This window comes from Tympanuchus pallidicinctus, unplaced genomic scaffold, assembly GCF_026119805.1.
Source record: "Tympanuchus pallidicinctus isolate F22 unplaced genomic scaffold, pur_lepc_1.0 scaffold16, whole genome shotgun sequence".
NCBI lineage: Eukaryota > Metazoa > Chordata > Aves > Galliformes > Phasianidae > Tympanuchus > Tympanuchus pallidicinctus.
The window spans coordinates 34,512,630-34,535,138 of NW_026294679.1; the positions used below are offsets into that span (position 1 = coordinate 34,512,630).

Genomic DNA, 22,509 nt, shown 5'->3' on the forward strand with positions numbered 1-22,509 from the left:
TAAAGCCTCACATCATAAAATTCAGACCTGTAACTTTTAACTCAATATCAGAAAACTATGACCAAACTCCCTCACAGCTCCAAAGCCACACTACAGCTTCATTACACGAAAAGAATAGAAACAAGCTAGCATACAGGCCATCTCAAGTCTGTTATCTCTGAAGTAGCCAGCACTGCTTTCAAGAAGAGGAGTCTAATTCCTCCATATAAAACAACTGTGACATAACTCCACCTATCTTCTCACTGCTCTCATGGCTTTCTCTGTTTTTACTGTATCTGGGTGGAAACCGTAGGTCTCAAACCACATCACAATATGCAGATTGTGACAAGTCCCAATTATTGCCATAATGTTTTGTGTTTCTGTCTCTAATTCCTTTGGAATTCTTTCAGATTATCCTCTGGCTTCCACGCACTTCTGCCTCAGTTAGTCTCACTTCAGCAGTTAATTAATAAATAATTTGAAGGGGAACAGCCAAGTGAATACAACCTCTGATCTAGTACGCAAACCTGAAGTCACTGTATCAGTAATACAGTTCAAAATTAACAGTCATTAGCAAATACTGAACAGTCACTTGAGCTTGCTGAGTCCTTACTAAGATGACAGGCAGGAATTTAGGATCATTCTTCTGCTACAAAGCTAGAGATTAATATAGCATATGATATTCTGTCCTCAGATATGTGCCAGACAGGCTGTATATACACATACTTTCCAACACCAGCAAAAAGATTCCTCAAAATCCAGAAGCTAGATGATGCTGGGATTATAGCTTTGCTGTATTGAGCACAATTCCTGTTCTCTGAAATGTTTCTACTGAGCCCATTAAAACTACACTCACCTTCAAATTCAGTATGTGATCCATAATTAGGAAGCACTTTGGACAATTGGTTTCAGGATCTAAACCTCCACCCCTCTGTTCTGGATCCCAATTCAGCATCAGTTGCAACCAACTTTCCATTGGTTCTACAATTAAACTAAACAACAATAATAATGAATTTCAAAACAGAAGAACCATGAGAAAGAGAAGGCAGATATTCTAACACACTAAGCTCACTTAGTAAACCTTAAACAGTCTTAAAAAGCAAAACTGTCTACAGAACAACCATCATCATGGTGCAGAGCTGCTTGGAATAATTACTGAACTGTAGGGGCTGGAAGGGACCTCTAGAGATCATTGAGTTCAACCCTGCCACAAAGCAGGACCTCTGTAGCAGACTGCCCAGGTGGGCGTCCAGATGGGTCTTGAGAGGAGACTCACCACCTGTCTGAGCAGCCCATCCCAGGGCTCCGTAACCCTCACCATGAAGGCGTTCTTACACACTGCTGCAGAACTTCCTGTGCTCCAGTCTATGGCTATTTCCCCTTGCCTTGTCCCCACAGATAGCTGAAAAATGGCCCTTCATCTCCCACAAAGCTCTCTTCCTTGTTTATCCACATCAAAAGCACATAACTTTATTATCAGTAACGTGGTGAAAGGCACTGCACAGTGCAAGAAGCACTCCCACTCAGGGATGCATCACTAGCTTCAGGAAACTTCTTTTTTTTCCTATCTACAAATATCATTTTCCTTTAAGCACCTGTGCTGTGGCCCTTGGTCCTTCCACTCTGCCTCTCTATAAAGAGTCTGGATCTGCTGTTTCTGTAGCACCCCACGAGATACTGGGAGACAAAATCAGATGCTTCAGCTTCAGGAACTTCTTGTATGCTCTATTCAGCAGGCTCTGACCATCTCTGAGGCGTTGGTTGTTCTTGCCACAGTATTTTCCAATGCAAATACTAGATGATTTTGCTTTCATGAAGGAGCTAATTTAAGCTCCTATGACTAAAATTATATTAGAATCGTTTATGACTTGGTTTATGAGATTCAATACCATCAAATTTTCAGGCAGATATTAATGAAGTCATCTCTCTCAGTGAAGAGCCCAAAGTTCCATGAAGATCTATGGGGCTACAAGCTATTCTGTAACAGCAAATAATAGCTTGCTTACAGATTGAGACAGTATTTAGGAGAAAGAAGGACCCCTCCATTTAAAAGATGAGCCAAAAATTATCATATATAATCACATTGTCACACTTACCTGCAGATGCTGTGAGGCTGTGGCAAATGAGTACTAAAGTGAACCTCCCCACTCATCTCTTCAGAAGCAAATATGTGTTTTGGATCCTTCTTCTTGATTTTTTCATGCCTAGAAAATAAATTCTTTATGGATATGATAATATTTCTTTTGTAAAGGGCCAAGCAAACCTGGCATTAGCAAAAAGTATCAGCTTTAGAAAACGAATTTTTTTCAGGATGAATATATTTCTAAACAGTTCACCTAGCACAACTATCTCCAACTGGAAGAAGGGAGTCCTTGCAATCAACTCTATCTCTGGACACATTTTCACATCTGCTTGCAAGGACATCTGGAGAGCATCAAACAAAAGGACCAACAGGTAACAATTAACTGCGGACTACAGGGCAATCCTGCTCAATAAAATCAGCCTCTGCACAACTGTGAGACAGTTTGAACTTGCAGGAGTCATTTGGCAAAGTCACTGCACTTGCCTTGATGCCAGAGGAACATATAGGATAGAAGTATTAGAAATACTGTGTATTACTGGAGCCAACACTAGGAAAAACCACCGTTGGCAACTCCACCTGTTCCCTCATCCTGGCTCCCTTCAGCACTGGTTTGCATCTTGCCTAGAGCTTGGTTGCTTGCGCAGCAGCAGGATTTCCCAGTGCAAATCCCATGTAAGCATGGCCCGGGCCGCAGCCATCAGCTAGGGGTGAGGTAGACAAACACTTTGTGCCCCTGGAGGCCAGTCTGCTCTCTTAATCAGCCCCAGTTTTGAACAGAAGCTGCACGCAGATGGCCCACACTGCTTTCTTCCTTTTTATGAGCACAGATGCTTGGAAGAGCTGTTTCTCTCTGTCATTTGTTTTTCACTACTTTTTTATTATAAAATAGAGTTTTCCAAATGTTGGAAAAAATGGGACAAATATTTGAACTACTATAAGAATAAAATCCCAAGAGTTAGGATTTTAAAGAGAAACTACTGCACTTTAAAATTTACTTCCTCTCCCTCCCATTATTTTAATGCTATCAGGAAAACAAATTTCATGCTTGTTCTGTCGCAGAATCACGCTTTGAAAAATCCATCTTTATTTATATGGTCCTGATATCACAAGCTAAGATGTGGAAATACATCAATAATACAACAATAAGCCTTTCTGCTCTTTGTTCTAGCCGTGAGACAGTAAGGAGAAACTTCCACATATGTGGAAGTCCTATTAATGTCCTTCAGTTCTCATCCTTGTTAAGCTATTTGGAAGCACATCCTATGTGCCTACACTGCAACAGGAAGTCTTGCTGTGCATTATTTGTTGCTAAAAAATAAGTGACCTCACAGTCTAGCGGAACAAAGGACTGTATTGCTCCTCTACATGCATTAATCTGTTCTGACATTACTTCCCTGTTTAACAGTGTGAATTATAATTAAGTTTTTTGATTCAAACTTCAAATTCTTGCATTAATTATTATGCTCACAGGCACCCACGACGATACGTATAAATTACTGATCAAGGTGTCATTAATGCAATGAAAGTACGACTAGCTTCTGCAAGATTTAACAGACCAAGAAGCCTCATTATTCAACAGCAGTAAGTTTGATATTGGGATTCTCACTCTCACTGACAGCTGTCAGTCCTTTTGCTGAATGTCTTACCAGGTAAATGGCTGGAGATTGTGCAGGAAAGGCCGAAATCCTGCAATGCATTCAAACACCATCGTTCCAAAGCTCCAGTAATCAACAGTGACAGAATAGGATTTATTCTCGAAGAGTTCGGGAGCCTGAAAAGAACCATACAAGGACACTTCAGAGGCAATTCAGGCAATCCAGCACTACCGCAGAGACAAATCTATGTTTAGGAGTGGCTGTCAGCTCCAGAGCGAAAGAGGTGGAACCAGCAGAAGGGTGACAAGGGACTTCTGTAGGTTCTCACACACTTCTACGATGCTATAAAATGTGTACAACACTTGTACATATAAAAAACAAAACACAGCTGTCTTACCAAATATTGCAATGTTCCAACAAATGAAGTGCACAAACTTCCTTGATCCAAATCCTTTGCGTAACCCAGGTCAATTATTTTGTGAACGATCTGTAAGCAGTTTAAATAGATCATCAGAAGAACAAATTCAGAGGGAAAAAAACCAGCACAACAAACCAAACCTATGCAGTGACATGCATCCAAGAAAGGGAAAGCCAGAACAGGAACTCCGGAAAAAGTCTGTGGTGAAGGTTTGAGACACAACACTGCACTGAAGCTTGCTGTTTCACCACATAAGCTGGCCTCAGCTTAGACTCAACTTTGTTTAAAGCAACTCAGCAGTTTTAGCTTGGTATTCTATCTTATGATGTTGGAATTTGAGGAGTAACAATAAATAAAACCATTTTTTGTTAAACAATCCACTTGGTTGTACTTCTGAACTAGTTTGATTGTATACACAACCCTCAAACCCACAAATGTAAGGCTACCATAAACTACAGTTTTGTATCTTTCATCCTCTGTTTGCATGTGAAGTTCTTGAACAGAAGCAAAAATTGTTTGCTTTTAATGATAAAGTTTACAGAATAAGCAAAGTAGAATCTGTTGCTTCAAGAAGATACAAGCATTTCATAAATTCAGAGTTAAGTTTTCAGTCTAGTTCAGTGCCAGAAGCTAGTCACTCTTTTATTTCTCTCAGGTAAAGCTGCTCACAGTTTGCAGAGATGTGACTTACCTTCCCACCTTCATCCTGAAGAACAATATTTTCAGGCTTTAAATCTCTGTGTATAATTCTGTTTTTGTGCAAATATTGGATACCAGAGCCTAAAAGATATGTGTGATATGACAGAAAAAACACACTTATTAAAGACATAGCTAAAAAATACCTCCAGTTTCTTTGATTGTGAAAGCAACATGTTTTCATTTAGAAGAAACACTAAGAACTTGACTTAGAATATTTGCTGGGTTTGCACATACAGCTACAGGACTGAACAAGCTGTTCCTCTGCTCTTCAGAATGGGGAGGCTGCTGTGAGCTCAGACCTGGTGGCACAACTGCAAGGCAGATCTCTTGCCTTAAAGGTGAGAGAAGGGAACTGATTCCCTGATTCAGCTGAGAGCTAAGCAGGAAAAAAATAAAAATTAAAAAAAAAAAAAAAAAAAAAAAATCAACCAGGTTTTAGCCAGGCTGGTTTTCAGAACCTCACAAGGTCACGGAAGTGGCTGGAGGGAACAAGAAAAGGCAAAGGGCGGGACTTTGCCTTGTGGCAAAATGCCTTGAGGTAGCTGTGAAGCTACTACTAACAGCAACAGGAGAAAAACTGCCTGTGGGAAGAGAGGAAATCATTACTCCACCCAAATAACACCACCCGCTGCTAAACAAAAGGTTATTTTGCAACTCAGCTACAAGACACTGCCACATACAGAGCAGCAAAAAACAACTGTCAAAGTGTGAGATTTTTTTAACCTTCAAGACGTGATATCTCTCACTAGAGACAAACCTGCAACCATCACCAGTCTATTACTCATTTACACACTTAACAGTTTCCAACTTGCACTTCTCCATGGCACTTTGAAATAGGGAGAGAATGCAGTACCAGCAACATATAAATGCTTTATACAGTAAAATGCTTCTGATTTTAGGTGAAGCTGTCAGACACAAGGCTGGCAAACAGCCTGTGTGAAAGAACTCAGTTAATGGCCTGAACAGGCAATCAGCCCATGAGAAAGAGCTCAGGTTAGCTTGGGAACACAAGTAAAGTGCCTCTAGCTTCTGCATGTAGCTGGAAGAAACTTCTTTGCGAGAAACTTCCCTGTAGCTGTAACTCAGTCTCCTTGCTTTCTCTGAGTGACCATGCTTAATCAGATATGTGGTGCTTTATTGTCTCCTGCTGTTATATATATAGTCATGGTACTAATGGTTTGTGCAGACATCTTGCTGGTCACCACAGGAATCTGCTGGGTGTGATCCCAGGGCAGACATTCCACCGGCAGGCTGGCATTGGTAACGAAGACTTCGTGGAGACTGTACCGGCTGGCTACCCCAGCAATGTGAGTACCTCTCCATTAAACTGATGCAGAACACTTGTCTCCACATACTTTCTTAAGGATCGGTAAACTTTGTACAGATGGCTGACTTTTGTGTTGCACAGCCCTATGGAAAACAACACCAAAACAACTTGGTGTTGTTTTCCTCTTTGGCTTCATGTTCCCTTGCCATTTTGTGAGCCCTAACACCAGTCAGGAGTGACTCTGGAAAAACCATAACATTGTTTTGACTAATAAAGGTACCAGTCCTTTTCCGCATCAGAAAAATAAATCTTTGGGGGAAAGCCAACCATCTCTCCTCTACCTCATAAAGAGGACATGAGAATCCTTCTGCCTAGAAGCCCAGACCACTGTGTTCAAGATACTTTTTCATACCAAGATGGCTCCATTCCTAGGAGAGACTGGTTAACTATCAGAGAAAACAAAGATGAAGGAGCTCTGCTGAGGAGCATTCTTGGAAGGCTAGCTTGCAAGGAAGACCATCTGCAGACGTAACTCTCCAACAGATTACCTATCCTCTTCCAGAGCAGCCAAGAAGCTGCTTTAAGGTGCATCTCTCCTATCTTTTCTTACAGACCTTTCAGTAGTCAAGAATTTGGCCACCAAAATCTCCACCTCCCCCTGGAACCTGAGGCTAAATGTGGATGCTGCATCTTGACATAGCCACCCTTGTTGCAAGCAAAGGAGAGAACAGACACCATCACTATGTTAGTCGCATTTTTAACATAGGACCATAGAATAACTCTTTCAAAATGACAAGCTTTTCAACATTTAGGCACTTATTTAGGGATCCCTCACCTAATTAATCCTCAGTTGAAAGAAATCACTAGCCGGAAGATTGCTGGACAAGACACGGCATGATTAGCTTGTATGTTCTCTTCCTCTTCCGCTATGCTCTTACCCATCTTGCTCTCCACTCTGCTTTATTGGCTGTCCCATCCTCTCATCCTGAACAAACAGAATTTCTCTGCTACTAAGTGCATTCTACAGAGTGAAGCCACATAGAAACATAGACATACACCAGACAGCTTCTTGCTTTTAAGCGGTAGAAGTTACACTCCTTCAGACTGGTGTGCAGCTTGGCATCTGCTGAGCCATGAACAGAACAGGAAACCTGTGACCTTAACGCCACAGAGTTACCCACAGCTGAACACTATATAGCTTCTTCAGTCCCTTTCCATGGACATATCATTAGTGCAAGCCTCTCATCTCTGCAATCAGCAGAGACACAGGATCCTCGCTCTGGAATAGAAGCCCAGCTTAGTTTTGCACACTGTTTTTGTTAGTCCCCTTCTCAGGTAGCTGAAAAAGGAAAATGCCATTACACATAAATACAAATATACAGAAAACAAACAGACACTGAAGTCCATAGACTACATACCAATGTCACTAAGAAGAGAAAGTATTTGGCTTTCCTTAAGTCCACAGCAGTTTTCTGGTTTGTTTAGCAGCTACAAAAAAAAGATGATGATGTTTACACTCACAATGCATCAATCAATAGTCAGGAACAAAGCCTTCCATCCCTTGCCAACACCACACAGAAAACAATACAGCTCGAATATAACTCTTGTTGAATAGAGTGATAGAAAAGAGGGCAGGGAAAGAAAGAAAATAAAAAAATCACTGCACTGAGACAAGGTTGAAGAGGACTGCTAGAATAAAACCACAGAAATCTGAAAGCTGTTGGAAAACAAGCAGATGAGAGACTCAGATCAGGACTGAGGGCTGGGAGCAGTGAGGATACCCAGGCTCCCTGAACCTCATGTTCCTCATCTTCTGTGGAAACTGCCCCAAGAGAGCACAAGCATAAAACATGTGCATGACCTACAGACACAGATGCTTTTCCAAGCTTTATAAAACATCATGGATGTGCAGTGGCAAATTAACAGCACTGAAAAGCACAATGTCCAAGAAATGAGAAATAGTGCTTCCTTTTTTTTTTTTTTTTCATTTTTTCTAAAGAACAAAGCATTACATGTGATCAAGTGAAATAAAGTACAGTACTTCTCAAGCTGCACTAGCATCTATGCATTAGATGCTAAATAATCAAATACTGCACTGAATGTACAGCTAATATAACCTCAAATTTCTTGGCTGAGGTCTCCAATTTGCGTTCAAGTATTCTCAAAACTTTTACTGCATAAATACAACACCCAAGTATCACCAGATACGTGGACAGCTATGTACCTATGCAGTATGCTACTTCCACATATAGCCCCTTCCTTTAATTGACAACCTCTCAGCCTCTTAACATTGTCCCAATTGTTTTAAACATTACTAAAACATAAGATGAAACCGTTATACATTAATTGCTCTCACAGATATGCATTACATCACTTAACATCTGCTTGGATTTCTCCAGTCTGTTTGCTGTGTAGCACTGGTGAGAAAAACAACAAAAGCTGAACTGAAGAAAAGTTTCCTGACCACTCCGATGACATGATTTCTAAGCAGAACTTAAGTGGCAGAAATTTACTTTACCACCACTAAACAAGGGACTGCCTCCTGTGTACAGCTACAATGGAGCGGAGCATGAGTTTTTATCTAGCCGTGCAGCTGCTGCCAGTTTCCTTTTCTTGTAGGTGCTGCAGCTTTGTGGAGGAACAGTTCCCAGCTGATAGGAAAGAGCCAGCTAAAGTTTGTGAAACTAGCACCAGCCCAGCACTGAGAGCTGGACACGTGGTAGTTAACGATGTATCAGACTCCAAACTCTGACATGTAGAGTGCTAGCATCTAGGCTTACGTTGGAATGGACCTTAAAGCCCATTCAGTTCTAACTCTTGCAATGGGCTCGTCACATCCCATCAGATCAAGTTGTCCAGGGCTCTATCCATCATGGCCTTGGGCACCATCAGAAATTGGGCACCCCCAGCTTCTCTGAGCAGTCTGTGCCAGGGCCTCACTGCACTCTGAGTAAAGAATTTCTCTCCATTATCTAAATTTATTTTAAGGCTATTTTCCTTTGCTACATCATTACGATGATGCCAAAAGTCAGTTCCCCTGCTTATAAGCTCTTCGAGTACTCACTGTATATTTACTTCCCTGGATCTACACTAAAAAAGAGAAGCTCTACAGAACATATATGGCTTCATAGATGGCCACAGCTATGGGGACAGCACCACCACCCCTTGTTTTGCTGTGCCACGCAAAGCTAAGCAGTCGTTACCTTCCGGAGGTCACCCCCCAAGCAATACTCCATTGCCAGAAGAGGCACATCATTCACAAGGAAGTTCATTTCCTCGGGAACTTCGCAGGCTCTCACTATGTTGGGATGGTTCAACCTAGACAGACAGAAAATTTGTGAAAGCCCTGGCTACTCTACTGAAGAGTGGGAAGAAAGGTCAGCTGGCCAGCCAGGTTTAATGCCTCAGGTCTGAACTACGCTCTCCAGGTACACCGTTGCTGAGAAGCACCCAGTCCTATACACCCCCACCTTGGGAACACCTCAAAGCCCACATGCAGCACTTTAACAGAGAGCTAGGCTCCCGGCTCGAACTCTGGCTGAAGTTATTTCAGCTGTGTCTCTATTCCAGTGCACAGGGAAACCTCCCTTTTGGCCTAGGGGTTTAAGCACGTGCAAGCATACGGTGCACAGACGCACAGGCCGCCAGCACCTGCTCTTCGATCACGACGCACCGTTCCCGCGACTGACCCGCAACCCACGGCAGCGGCAGCTGTCAGCGCGCCCCCAGCGCCGCCGGCGAGGAGGTGAGCGGAGCGGTGCGCATCCACGCTATGACGCCGCCCCGCGGGGCCGCTGCCGCGCCCGAGGACGACCCAGGAGAGCCCGGCGCCCGGCGCAGGCTGCGCGCAGAGCCTCGCGTGGACCCCCGGAGCACAGCAGGACGGGGCCCCCGCGGCGCCGGGACAGCTCCGGTATGCGCGAGGCGAGGGGCGGCTCTACCCGCTTAGGGACAAACAGGGAAGCGGCGGCGCCTGCTCGCCGGCCGGAGGCCCGGCACTCACTTCTTCATAATGTCGATCTCGTGGCACCAACGGTCCTTGTTCTTGACGCTCAGCTCCAGCCGGCACGATTTGATAGCCACCCGGGCGCCCGTGTCCTGCGGCACACAGCCCCGTCACGGCGGGCCCGCTCCCCCGCCGCCGCCCCCCCCCACGACCGCCGCCGCCCCACCTGGTGCTGGTACAGGCAGACGTTACCGAAGCCGCCGGTGCCCAGGCGGTCCCGCATCTCCCAGGGCCCGCAGCCGCCCGCCGGCTGTCCCCGCAGTGCCACGCCGCTGGGGGCCGGGGGGGGCCCGCGCTCCGCGCCCCGCTCCATGGCGCCGCACACAGCTCCGGGCCCTTAGCTCCACCTTTATTGCCGCGTCATCGTGCCGCCCGCCCGCCCGCCGCTCCGACGTCAGTCCCGCAAGGCGAAGTCGAAGGGCTGGAAGTCGCGACGGAAGGCGCTAGCCTGCGCCGCCTCCTCGGGCCGGGCCGCCGTGCAGCTGCGCCAGTCGGAGCGCTGAGGGAGCGCCAGCAGGGCACCGCTGGCCAGCACCGCCCTGCAGGACAGACGACATCAGCGCTCGGCACAGCGCCCTGAGCTGAGAACAACAGGGAGAAGGGAGGGGGGGGAGGGGACAAAAAGGGGGAAGGAAAAGAGCGGGGAAGAAGAGAGGCAGACGGGAAATGGAAGGGTACAGAAAGCGATGCACCCACCTGCCAAACTGCAGCGGGAAGCTGCCCTGAATGCGATGAAAGAGTTTCTCGCCTGTGTCCAGCTCCACATAGAAGTACGGCGTGCCTTGCTGCACCACCTGTGTAGGAACGAGGGATGCTGAGGCCCGTTGGTGCCAAAGGCAGCCAGGTTTCTCCTAGATGTTTTCCCAAGGCATGTGTGACACATGCACACGCATCCTGCCTACATCAGGAAGCCACAGAAGAGGGCTTTACTCTGTGTCTGTGCAATGCTAGCTGCATTTACATCAGACTTTTTCACTAATGAAACACTGAAAGAGTTTCTCTCCTACCCATCTGGATGCCATTCAGAAGGAGAGAGATTCTGGCTGCAGTTCTTTAGATGGGAAACAGCAAAACAAGCCAGTCCAGGCTGCAGCATCTATCTATCATCTATCTATCTATCATCAAACTATCATCACAGCATCAGTGGTAGATCTCGTAATCCCCAAAGAATGAGAAAGTGATGGATTGCTTTCTGCTGGAATGGTGTGCGCCTTTGCAATGCAAGGTAGCAGACAGTATACTGCTTTAACATTTCTTCTGCTTTAATATTTCTTCTGGTTTAACTCTGCAGATTGCATTACAAGGACAGTAAATAACAGAGCCTGGATCAGAACTGCCTGAGCTAATATGGTATTTTAAAGGAAAAAGAATAAAATAATGTGAAGAGAATACAAGTGCACTTCTCAGGTTACAGAACTCTTACCTAGGGGAAATTAAAACTATCTGATGCACAGTGATGCTGGAAGGGAGTTGGTGTTTGGTAGGAGTGAGTTTAGCTGGCCTTACACATGGCTAGAGTGATGTGACCAGGGTTATTTCTTATATCCCTGCCATTCGAGTCAGGCACAAAGATGAGGCACAAACCTTATATTAATAACATATAGCTATATTTTGAGTTTTACCACTAGGAAAAGCCAGGCAGAGGAATCTAGGGGACATCTTAGCAATCTGCATTGTGACAGAAGTGCTGAACAAACCTAGTGGCACAGACCTCCATCAAATGCAAAGAAGATATATACTTAAGGCCCTCTGAGGGCAGTCAACAAATGCTGCAGGCAAAGGACTTGATATTTAGATAAGCAACACAGCTTATGACATTGTCATAATGAACACAACTGGTATGTGGGCTCCAAATTAAGTCTGCTTCCAAACAGCTTAACCTTACCCCACAAAGTGACCTCATTGACCTCAGAGGGAAACAGCAGGCCTGACAGGGCAGAGGTGAAGACAGGTGAAAGTATCTCGTACCTGCGTGATATCTGAGTGCTCTGGGATTTCTAACAGTTCCATCTGTTGCTCCTGTGCCTGTTTAATAAAGCACTCCTTAATGTCTTCAGAAGTATAGTCCAGTGGGACAGGAATCACCTGGAGAGAGAGACAAATGTTTCCAAAGAAGTAAAGATGAGGGAAACCACTGACTCGCAGAAAGCAATCATTCCATCACTGGAGCTGGCATGCTCCTCAGTTCTGTGCAATATCATCAAACAGGGTGGGTGAGCACCCACCTGTACAGATTTAAACTTATGAGAAATCTTCTATAGGAGTTGAATAAAAAGCTGAGAACTAAGAGTCTGACAAAGTTCTCAGCACAGTCTCCCTCCTTTTTGATCTCTGTGGTAGTTTCAGGCCGCTCTGATACAATTACAGATCTGCCAAACAAAGAAACCACCACAATAAACCACTAACTGACTGATGCACAAGGAAAAAAAAAATCAAACCAAAGGGTTGATACTGATTGACAATGATCAGAATTCTGCACATACTGTTACATTTTCAGCCTACTACAGTTGCATGGTGAGCACTGCAGCTTGTATGCCCATGGGAGCAGATCAGAGTAAGAAACCAGTTATAAAACCTTGTCTGGAATCCCTGAGGAGTTTTTAAAATCACATCTATGCAGGGAGAAGTCTTCCTTGCCCATTCAACACAATCTATGCTGTGCTGCTATAATATGAAGAATTTAAGGATTGTGGCAGAACCATCACACAACGTGGGTTATGGTTTTGTTCTGCCTGTTTGTGGGCAGAATACTGCCATACTCTGGAAAAACTGAAAGTGAGCTTTCCCTTTCAGTTCAGTCATGGAGAAGTGCGCAGCTGTGTCCTCTTAATATACACTGAAACCATACCTGTAACTGCAGATGCTGACTCTTATAGTTCCTTTCAAATAAGACATATCTCTTCCCCTTGCTTCTGAAAAACTCCTTCAGGGCAGATTTATACTTGGTCACTTCTTCCATCACCTCTGAAGACAAGTCAACCACCGACTGATAGTGCCCAATAGGCAAAATCAAGACATGATCAGGTAATAAGCCACCCTTGGCCAGGGCAAGGTAGCACTGGAGTGAAACAATACACGTAGTTACTATCAGCAACACTTAACACACTGTGGAAACTTGAGCTCCCTGGCTGCACTCTTGAGTATCCCCTAGCCTAGCAATTCTGCCTCAGGAACAGTACAGTTTTCTACTCTGTGTCGCTTGTTAGGAACTGTTAATTAGCAATTCATTAATTACTAGAGGAACAAGAAAGGGAAAGAAAGTGAAAATGGTTAAAAACAACTTTTAACAACTTTTTTTTTCAAGTGCCAGAGAATGCCTGGCCTTCAGGAAGACACCTGAGTGAACTTTACCATTGCTGCCAGAATTTCATATTGACAAGAAAATCCCTTTGAAAATGTATATCTACTTTCCAACCAAAACCAGATAATGTTGCCACTGTAGCATCTTCAAGTAGATTGCACCATATAGGAGCAAGGACTGGAGGCAAATCAAAGGTGTCAATGATTTAATTAACCTCCAAAAAGTACTTTGAGATCTTGATGTAAAAGCTGTCTTATCTTCTGTTTAATCTGCATGTGAAAAAATCAGAACCAGTAATCCCAGCTGCTTTTGGTGTAACTCCAGCCAACGCATTCTATTGCCAGCACAGATTCCAGTTTACACTCAGTTCTGACAGATTGTAACACAATCAAATCATGAAGGCTGCCACACCAAAAAGTCTTCCGGCTCTGTAATTCATCTCCTCAAGGAAAAGAGGGATGTTTTATTTTTCAAAAGACTTGTGACTATCTACTTATGTCCTCTGTAGGGTTGAATGCAAAGAAAACTGAGTCAGCTCCAAATAAAGGTTGTTTGCTTTTTTTTTTTTTTTTCTTCTCCCTTTTTAAAATAAATGTTGCTATATCTTAACATGATTTTGCTGGCATGTAGGAAAGAATGTACTATTGTTACTTACGTGTGTGCCAATGCTAACAACCAAGTGCTTCTCCACTTCTGGGCTAGCAAGACAGAACCAACAGGGCCCTGTGGGCAGTGCTTTATGGGATAGGAAAGAGAAACAAGTGTTAGCATAAAGCTTGTTGGCTGGAATGATGAATGGAACGAGACCTGGAAGAGCTGCGTTTTCCAGCTACGCTTCCCAGCTGATGCAGTGCTGAAGGGCATGGCTCTGGGAATCAGAATCTGGCTGGAGAACTGATGCCCTGGGGGAAGTTCTAGTAAGAGGAACAGGTGGAAGTCACCAACTTGCTGACCAACATCATCATTGAGTGCTCCTATTTACCTGAAGAACATTATTTCCAGGAACATAGTGCTTACAGCTCACTAGTAGAAAATGCACCAGTGAATTAAAAAAAATAAATCAAAATGAGATGAAACTACCACAAAAGTACAGACAAGGACAGATGCTGTCAAACACACATGCTAATTCTGGCCTATTTCTCACACTGAAAACGTGATTCCAGACCCAGATTGCAATACCTTATCTGACCCTTAATATAAACTGATGACATCAATAAGCCAGGCCTTTTATTAGGGTCAAACACCACATTCACAGCTGCAGGCTTTGTACAGGAACAGACAAGCAGCTTTACAAATGCAGTGTGAGATAAGGCTCTGCCAAGAACCATAGGAAACCAAAGGTGCAAGCCTGGAGTTTGTATCAGTGCAAAACAGTGTAAGGAGGCTCCTAAAGTCTTTTCTTTAAGGAATAAAGGAAAAATTATAAGGAATTTCTTATCAAGAAAAGGAAATCGTACCAAGTACACAAGGGTACACTATGCCCTACAGAACAAGCTAGTCTGTAGAACTGCCTGTTGTCAAGTTTAGAGGCCAGTCAGCTTCACAAGGTAAACAGCATCAGTTCAACCCATTCAGACCTAGTTTTTAAACTATACTTTTGTCTTTTATTTAACTACTTACTGTCAGGTTTCTAGGAAACAAGTGGCTGTTCATTCCTCTGTACTGCTGTACTCCCACACCATCTAGCACATTTTCAAGATGATCTAAACAGCTTAACAGCCTGAGATAAAATGACTGATGAAATGGACCAATACCTCCAGTAAAGTTCTTGGGAAAAAAAGCATCCACATACTTACGAGGTTTTTTGGCTTGCTTGGTTTGGGAGCTCCCTCTATCCTTCCCATCTGAGGGACGTTTCTTCCCATGATGCTTGTTCAAATCAAAGAAAAACTGACATGCTGTTTCTTCCTGGTTAGAAAATGAAAACCAAAACCTGTTGTACCTGCATCCCAGAGAGTCACAGAGCATGCGGCACACTGCAGCAGTACCTCTGCACACCCAAGTACTTTGGTCTTCTGTGCCCCCTTCTGCAACTTTCGGTATGGATTTTCAGTGACATCCTGGGGCTGTTTTACTAGCTCTGCAGGGTCCATCAAGCTCATGGGAACAATGCTGAATGCATATAGATACTGGAAGAAAAACAGATGGCTCAAATGCAAAAAGCTTTTGCAATGATTGCAACTCTGAAGAAATCAGCTGTAAACTACCAACATCCTTTTGTATCAATACTCTGTAACTTTTTATAAGGGTTAAAAAAGTAAGCAACTTATGTCACCTCAAAAGTTACTTTAAGTGATTTGTAAAGGTTCTCATGTAAATTGTTTCCTTCCTAAAGGAAGCCATGGGAAGAGAAAATTATCCAAAGCAGCTGAGGAAGAGGGAAGAATGGCAGCTTTCTGGCCATTTTCCTTTGCTTTCTTCCAGCTAAACACCAATAGACCAAGTAGAGAGAAACGGAAGTGCTTAAGAACACATCTGGCATTCTGTACCCCTCTGACATGATGGGCAAATGCCACGATACTCAACAGACACCTCCACTTTGGCATGATTCACACTGTCCTATGACTAGCTAAATTAGGGCTTACTGCCACATTATTTGTACTTGAGAAGATTCAGGAGTATAAATACCTTTTTCTTGCTTTTATTGCCAACTTCAGCAAGAGCAATAAATCTGGTCACATGTTGTGGGGTCTCCTGCAGCACTGTGTGATTTCTGTATGGAAGCAAAACTTGACTGTATTGGCATATACTCAAAGAATAGGGGGAAAACATGCCCTCCATAAAGGAACTCAGACACCCACATCACTTACATGTAGGCTTTCACCCAGAACAAGAAGGCCTGAGAATAAAAAGACTTGTGAGATCTAACAACCACACAGACAAAAATAAGATCTCACAGGACACCGAATACACAGCTGAGAGGACATTTTACTAGACTGAAAAACAACTTCCATTTTAAAATGTATTTACTATGATAAAGGTAACAATCCTTGCCAGCATTCACAAGACAGCCTTAATTTTCTCTGAATGTTATTCTGACACCTACATTATTTTATCAGTCACATTTTATATACAAAGTTATATCTGAAGACACCAAATTCTTCACTGTATGAGAGCTTTTCCACAATACACCTTCAGAGGTACCCCCAGAACTAGGCTGAACAGTACTGAAATGGAACTCAGAGTGATTTGGTGTCAGATTCACTTTGACATTCTCAGGTAAGTGTTGGCAGGGACTGCACAGTTTCTGAGGCAGCAAGAACTGTTATCAGAAGAGACATCTGAGAAACAATCTCGACTCATTACTGGAAAAACAAAGATTTAAAGGAACCAGATAACTTCATAAAATCACACTGAAATTCTTTAAAACACTGTGTTCTTTAAAAATTGAACTCTTATTTCAAAATAAATGAGATTTCACAATGTCTTACAAACCTGTAAGGAAGCCTTTCATAATAGGCCTTCTCCAGTGCAGCAAAGTGATACCTTGGCTTGAGACTTGCAGCTAGATCAGATATTAAAGTGGAACCACATTTTTTGGTATCTATTTCTCCCTACAAATACAAAACAAGTTTTATTTTAAAAACTCTGTCAGACAGCAATGAAAATAAATTGCTTATACTGAACTGCTTGCTGGAAATGTAGAAGTTATGACCATGGCTGTTGCCATTCCTTGAAGCATGGAAGTGAACATGGTTTGATTTCTTATCTCCAACCCAAGTCTACTTATTTACATCATTATCCATACACAAGGTTTACATCCAGTCATTTCACTTTACAAATTTGTCCTATTTTCCCTTTATTGATCTTGTGAAGCAATTGCGGCACAGAATGAGTTTTGGCAAACAGCAATATAGGTCAAAATCATTAAGGCACATTTTAACCACACTCCCAGAGTGCCAGAAGCTTTAGTGTGTGAGTCAAGTGAATAGCAAAATGCTAAGATTTCCCACAGAAACAAAATGTTTTCTCCTGTCCCTGAGAAATCAAAAACAAAACACAACCAAAGAGCAGGCTTAGAACTACTTTTGGGCTGTCTGTTCTTCATTAGCCTTAGACTGAGAAGCACAGTAAGGAAAGAAAACAGCAGGGGAAAACAGAAGTTCAGAAATTGTCTGTTACCTAGAAAGTACTATTTTCGGTAAAGATTCTTTTGGAAAAAATATTTTCAGAAAATCATCAGGCTTCATCAAGAGGAAGTCAGGCCTGATCAGTCTGAGGAGCTTCTACAATGAAACAATCAGCCTGATGAATAAGTGGGGAGCTGTGGGTATTGCCTTTGACGGTGTCCCCCAACAGATCCTCATTGGGAAGCTGCTGAAGTATGGGCTGGATGTGCAGTGAGCTGGGTTGAAAACTACCTGAACAGTAGGACCCATAGGGCAGAAGTCAGTTGGTGCAAATTTTCATTTGAAGCCAGTAATGAGGGGAGCATCCCAGGAGTCAGTACTGGGTCCAGTTCTTTTTACCATCTTCCTTAATGATCTGGATGATGGAGTAGGGTGCATCTTCAATAGATTCGCAGATGATATAAAAAACTGGGGTGAGTGACTGACTCACCAGAGGGCTGTGCAGCCACCCAGAGGGACCCAGAAAGTCTGGAGAAATGGGCTTAACCTCACGGAGCTCAACAAGAAGTGCAGTTGTACAGGCATCCACCCACTCCCAGGAAAGCAGCTTTCCTCTCTGTACTTCTTTCTGCTGCCCTTGCAGCAGGTGTGGCAGAGGATAACAGCAGTACCTTCACTGAGGTCTTGCTGGTTTCAGTCACACTGAAAATGGTCAGAGCTAAGAACCATCTCAGGAAAAGAACTTCTCCAGGGAGTTGATTCTCATTCATGCAATTTAACTTCTCACACCATTTTTACTGCACAAGAAACTTCAGGTGGCAAAAAGCAGAACTTACTGTTCATTCATCAAATTTGCTGTTACTGGAGCTATGGGATTTCAATGTCTTAGCACACAAATCTTAAAGACTTGTTACTGAAATCTTCAGATCCTGAAGCATGCATTTCAGCAAGATGTCTATTTGAGTATTATATTTACTAATATATTTATCTATTAATCCAAACAGCACAATTGCAGAAATTCAAATCGAATGAAACCAAGAGTGGAACAATATGCTGAATTACTACAGAGCATCCCAGTGCGAAGGTCTGGACACAATTTGTCTCTAACCGAAAACGTCCCTACATTTTTTTTTCTCCAACCACACAGCCTAGTGGAGTTGTTTTTTTGTTTTGTTTTGTTTTGTTGGTGGTAGCGGGGTTATTTTATGGAGGGAGAAGGAAGACACATTTTCTAATACTTTCAGAGATAGGATCCTGTGTTTTTTTCAGAAGTGAAAAGACAATGAGGAAGCAAAGTATCTGTCACACATAGCATTCTCCTCCAGGGAAGTCTCAGATCATGTGAGTTCACAGGCAAGTTCCTCCTGCTGAGTAACAGTTAAAACTGTGAATTAGATACAATGTAAACATATCCTCAAAATCCAGACAGAGGAAGAACCAAACCATTCAGAACAGCTGAAGGACAGAATTTCTCCTCAATGCAGGACAGACATGGGCCTGTTGGAATGCATCCAGAGGAGAGCCAGAAAAATGGTCCAAGGGATGGAACACCTCTCCTGTGAGAAAAGGCTGAGAGAGCTCAGGCTGTTCAGCCTGGAGAAGAAACAGCTCTGGAAAGACTGATAGTGGCTTTCAGTATCTAAAGTGGGGCTGTAAGAAAGAAGGGGACAGACTCTTAAGCAGGGATTGTTGTGATAAGACAAGGAGAAATTATTTCAAGCTGAAGGAAGGGTGATTTAGAGTGGATATAAGGAAAACGTTTTTTACAATAAGAATGGTGAAGTACTGAAACAGGTTGCTCAGAGATGCAGTGGGTGCCTTGTCCCTGGGGCAGGCTGGACAGGGAGCTGAACACCCTGATCTATCTGAAGACGTCCCTCTTTATTGCAGGGGGGTTGGACTAGATGACATCCCAGTGGGACCAAATCTGTAGTATACAGACTTTGCTGAGAAAAAACAGTTCCAAATGAACAGTATCTCCAGGATGTACAGCCTCATGGTCTGAGCACAGCGTGCTAAAATCTTTAGTTATTGAACATTAGCTTTTCTATAGAAATAGCTATATAATAGTGTCCATGGAAAGAAAGCTCTTTCAGGAAATTATCCTACAAAGCCCTTACATTAGTAAATTAAAAACAAACAAACAAACAAAACAATCACGAAGGGTCCTTCTGCAAACAGGCAAAACAAGCAGAGACGACATTGTTTGTTAGATACAAATGGAAATTAATTCCACCAGAAAACAGAAGACTTACTGGGCTGTTGGCAAAACTCTCAACATCTCTGGGCCAAGGGGAAGTCAGCAATATATCCACACCCTTGAAGTTTGGGGTCGATAACAATGATGATTTTAATTCTGTTACATCCTTTGAACTAAAGCTGTAGGCAGGAGTTGGCTCCTCCTGAGACTCGGTGCCACTCAGGTACGCGATCTGCAGTCCTGAAGTACCACTGAAAAGACCTCGACGGCCTGCATGAATGCACAAGCACACACCTGAGATTTAAAAGCTGCAAGTAAGCTCATTTGTATCATAAGCAGAGAGCCAGATTTAGCAGTCTTGCCTTACTTTGACTGAAATCTTTCTTACAGGCAGCTCATTTTCTGCGTTCATAAATTCTAGGAAGATATTTTAGTGCCATGGCTCAAAATCTACTTCATGGTAGAGCTGTTTATACAACCCCCAGTTTTCTCTCCTCACTGCTATCTTGCTCCCCTACAATCAATTGATAACAAAAGCTTGGTATCAAGACTGAAAATAAAAAAGCCAATTGCAAGTTCATTTGTAACTATTTTTGTTAGGCAAGATTCTAAAAAGAAATTAACCTTTCCTTTTAGTTTTGCTATCATTTCATTACGTTTGATGATTATACTTTTTATCTTTGCTACTTTAGTACAACCATGCAGCACAGCACTAATACGCTTCATATAGGGAACCTCCACTGTACAGAGAAATGCAAAGGACGGGAATATTCACGTTCTCAGTCAAAAGACTCTTTCAACATCTTTTTCTTTTGGGTATCAAAATTCAATGTGTTAGAAAACAACAACAAAAAAGTTGAACAAAAAGTTCAACTCCAGTCTTGTTGCAGGATTAAGAAATGCCACCTTAAAACTTCAAGAAAAAAAAAAGGAGGGGTGAGTTAAAGCACAAAGATCACAAAACGTTCTTGAAAGCAGCATCGCACAAGTACATTACCTAAGTAAGTGATGTTCTCAGCTAATTCACAACCAGTGACATGTGGAAAACAGTGCATAGTCTCTTGGTTATTAGCGCCAAGCATGAAGGTTGGAATTGGAGCTGAAAAAGAAAATGATCAGTCTGGAATAAAGAACATGAAGTACATCACAGCCATCCCAACACCCCTCCTTCTCAGCGTGTGAAGGAGCCATAACCACAAACAAGGAAATTTCCTTCAGAAAAAGGCCCCCCTGTTGTTTGAGCAAAATGCTTTTCTCATCACCAGATACTTTAAGGTGCATCCTCTAAATAATGCCCCTGAATGATCCATGGCCTACATTGTCTCTAGGGTGACACTAGACTCGTGCTTGAAGTTTCAATTCCCACAGTCCAGCTATATGAGAATGCTTAGGCTCCCTTGTGCTGAGCCCTCACAGCAAATGGGACAGCTTTGTGTGGACAGCTCGCACAGCCAGGCAAGATTTTAAGGACACGTGTAAGTGGGCTGCCAGCCAGCACAGCCCCTAGCATGCCAATGCATTTGCTATGGGGAATGACAGCTCCTTCCTTACCTTTCTTAGCTCCCGAACGATACTCTGTCCATTCGGCATCAGAAGTGGAGCTGAAGAAATCCCCGACGCACAAAAGCATCTGCAACCACCACACCAAGAGAGAGTCACATAAAACACCAAAGGCAAGGCAGAGCACTTCTGCGGTGCAACGCTTCACTCCGAGGCATCACGCATCTCCCCCGAGCTACCGGATAAAGAAAAGTCTCTGCGCTCGGCGGTACCGTTACACTCCAAAAGGAGGAGTGGCACTCCCGCCCCACAGGTTCGTGCTCCCCAGGCTCCTCAGAGCAGCAGAAGGAAGTCTGAGGGCACACCAAGCCCCTCGGCCCCGCGGGCAGCCACAGGCAGGGCCCAGTAGGAGAGGGGGTGAGCGCGGCCTTCCCTCAGCCCCAGCGCTGCAGTCCGGGTAGCTGGACCCGGCCCCCGCTCCCGCTCCCGCTCCCGCTCCCCGGCCCCGCCGCAGCCTCACATCAAAGCGGCCGCTCTTGCTCTGGATGGCTCGGACCCGCCCGAAGAGACTCTCCAGCCGCCCCTCCACGTCGCCGCATGCCAGCCTGAAGGAAACAGAGCCTCAGCGACAGCCACAGCACGGCACAAGCCCACCTCGTCTCGGTCCCGTCCCGTCCCGTCCCGTCCCGTCCCGTCCCGTCCCGTCCCGCTCACACGCGCAGCGGTAGCGCCTCCATGGCGGAACTCCTCGGCCCGGCTTTCGCTTCCGGGTGCGCCTCGCACAGCGCTCCGCCGCGGCCCGTTCCGCTGCTGTCCGGATAGAAACTCCGGTGCGCAGAGCCGCGGTGTGGCAACGCGAGCGCCAGTTGATGTAATTTTTGGATGTCAGCGAACATTTCAGTGCTCTTTTTTATAGTATTCTTCTGAACAAAATGTCCAACATAAAGCTAGACAAAGACACAGTGGTGTGGTGAGCAATTGGCTGTCAGGGCAACCTCAAAGGCTCAGAGTCAGTGACTGGAAAAACGATCTGTTGAGGAATGGTGCAGATAAGAGTGTGATTTAGCAATAAAGTGCTAAATCAAACAGATCCAAGCTCTTTTAGAAGATGTAATATTGCTCATTGGAACACATGAAAAGACACAAAGCGAAGTAGGAAGGAAGTCCACATTTTCTTTTAACATCCCTGTGCTGCATTAACTACCTCAGCAAATACCAGCAGAGTCTGCCTGATTATTAAGAGCTGATGATGTCCCTGACGGCTTTGTAAGGAAAGTCTTTGGACATTTATTTAAGCCAAAACGTCTTACACATCGCAAAGACACCATTCCTGGGGGCAGGAAGAAACTGCGTGCATTTACCCTTTCCCATCTGAGAGCAGAATTTGACAA

The 22,509-nt window shown here is 43.9% G+C and overlaps 2 protein-coding genes and 1 non-coding gene across 7 annotated transcripts in view; all 3 read right to left on the reverse strand.

Moving 5' to 3' along the window:
• Positions 1-10,398, reverse strand: part of CHUK (component of inhibitor of nuclear factor kappa B kinase complex) — a 25,919-nt gene extending 15,521 nt beyond the window's left edge. For 3 of the 5 annotated variants that reach the window (XR_008205278.1, XR_008205279.1, XM_052677882.1), the window contains exons 1-9: positions 10,214-10,398; positions 10,045-10,139; positions 9,245-9,359; positions 7,460-7,529; positions 4,767-4,855; positions 4,055-4,144; positions 3,709-3,833; positions 2,076-2,183; positions 836-971 (exon numbers count right to left, since the gene is read on the reverse strand). Coding sequence is in view for 2 of the 5 variants with exons in the window: in XM_052677882.1 (XP_052533842.1) it covers positions 836-971; positions 2,076-2,183; positions 3,709-3,833; positions 4,055-4,144; positions 4,767-4,855; positions 7,460-7,529; positions 9,245-9,359; positions 10,045-10,139; positions 10,214-10,360 (975 nt within the window). In the remaining 3 variants the exon portion in view is untranslated. The remainder of the gene's footprint in view (positions 1-835; positions 972-2,075; positions 2,184-3,708; positions 3,834-4,054; positions 4,145-4,766; positions 4,856-7,459; positions 7,530-9,244; positions 9,360-10,044; positions 10,140-10,213) is intronic. The other 2 variants (XR_008205280.1, XM_052677881.1) reach the window with 2 other exon arrangements.
• Positions 10,380-21,941, reverse strand: CWF19L1 (CWF19 like cell cycle control factor 1). The gene is made up of 14 exons (XM_052677883.1): positions 21,833-21,941; positions 21,639-21,723; positions 21,170-21,248; positions 20,616-20,717; positions 19,674-19,888; positions 16,784-16,902; positions 15,977-16,061; positions 15,337-15,477; positions 15,145-15,256; positions 14,004-14,083; positions 12,896-13,105; positions 12,016-12,132; positions 10,744-10,841; positions 10,380-10,586 (listed from the first exon to the last, which is right to left on the reverse strand). The coding sequence occupies exons 1-14, from the start codon at positions 21,853-21,855 to the stop codon at positions 10,442-10,444; spliced, it is 1,611 nt and encodes a 536-aa protein (XP_052533843.1). The 5' UTR covers positions 21,856-21,941; the 3' UTR covers positions 10,380-10,441.
• On the reverse strand, positions 12,301-12,443 carry LOC128078234 (small nucleolar RNA SNORA12). Its single transcript, XR_008205383.1, has one exon. It is a non-coding gene; the product is annotated as a small nucleolar RNA SNORA12 (small nucleolar RNA).
• Positions 21,942-22,509: the final 568 nt, after the last annotated feature.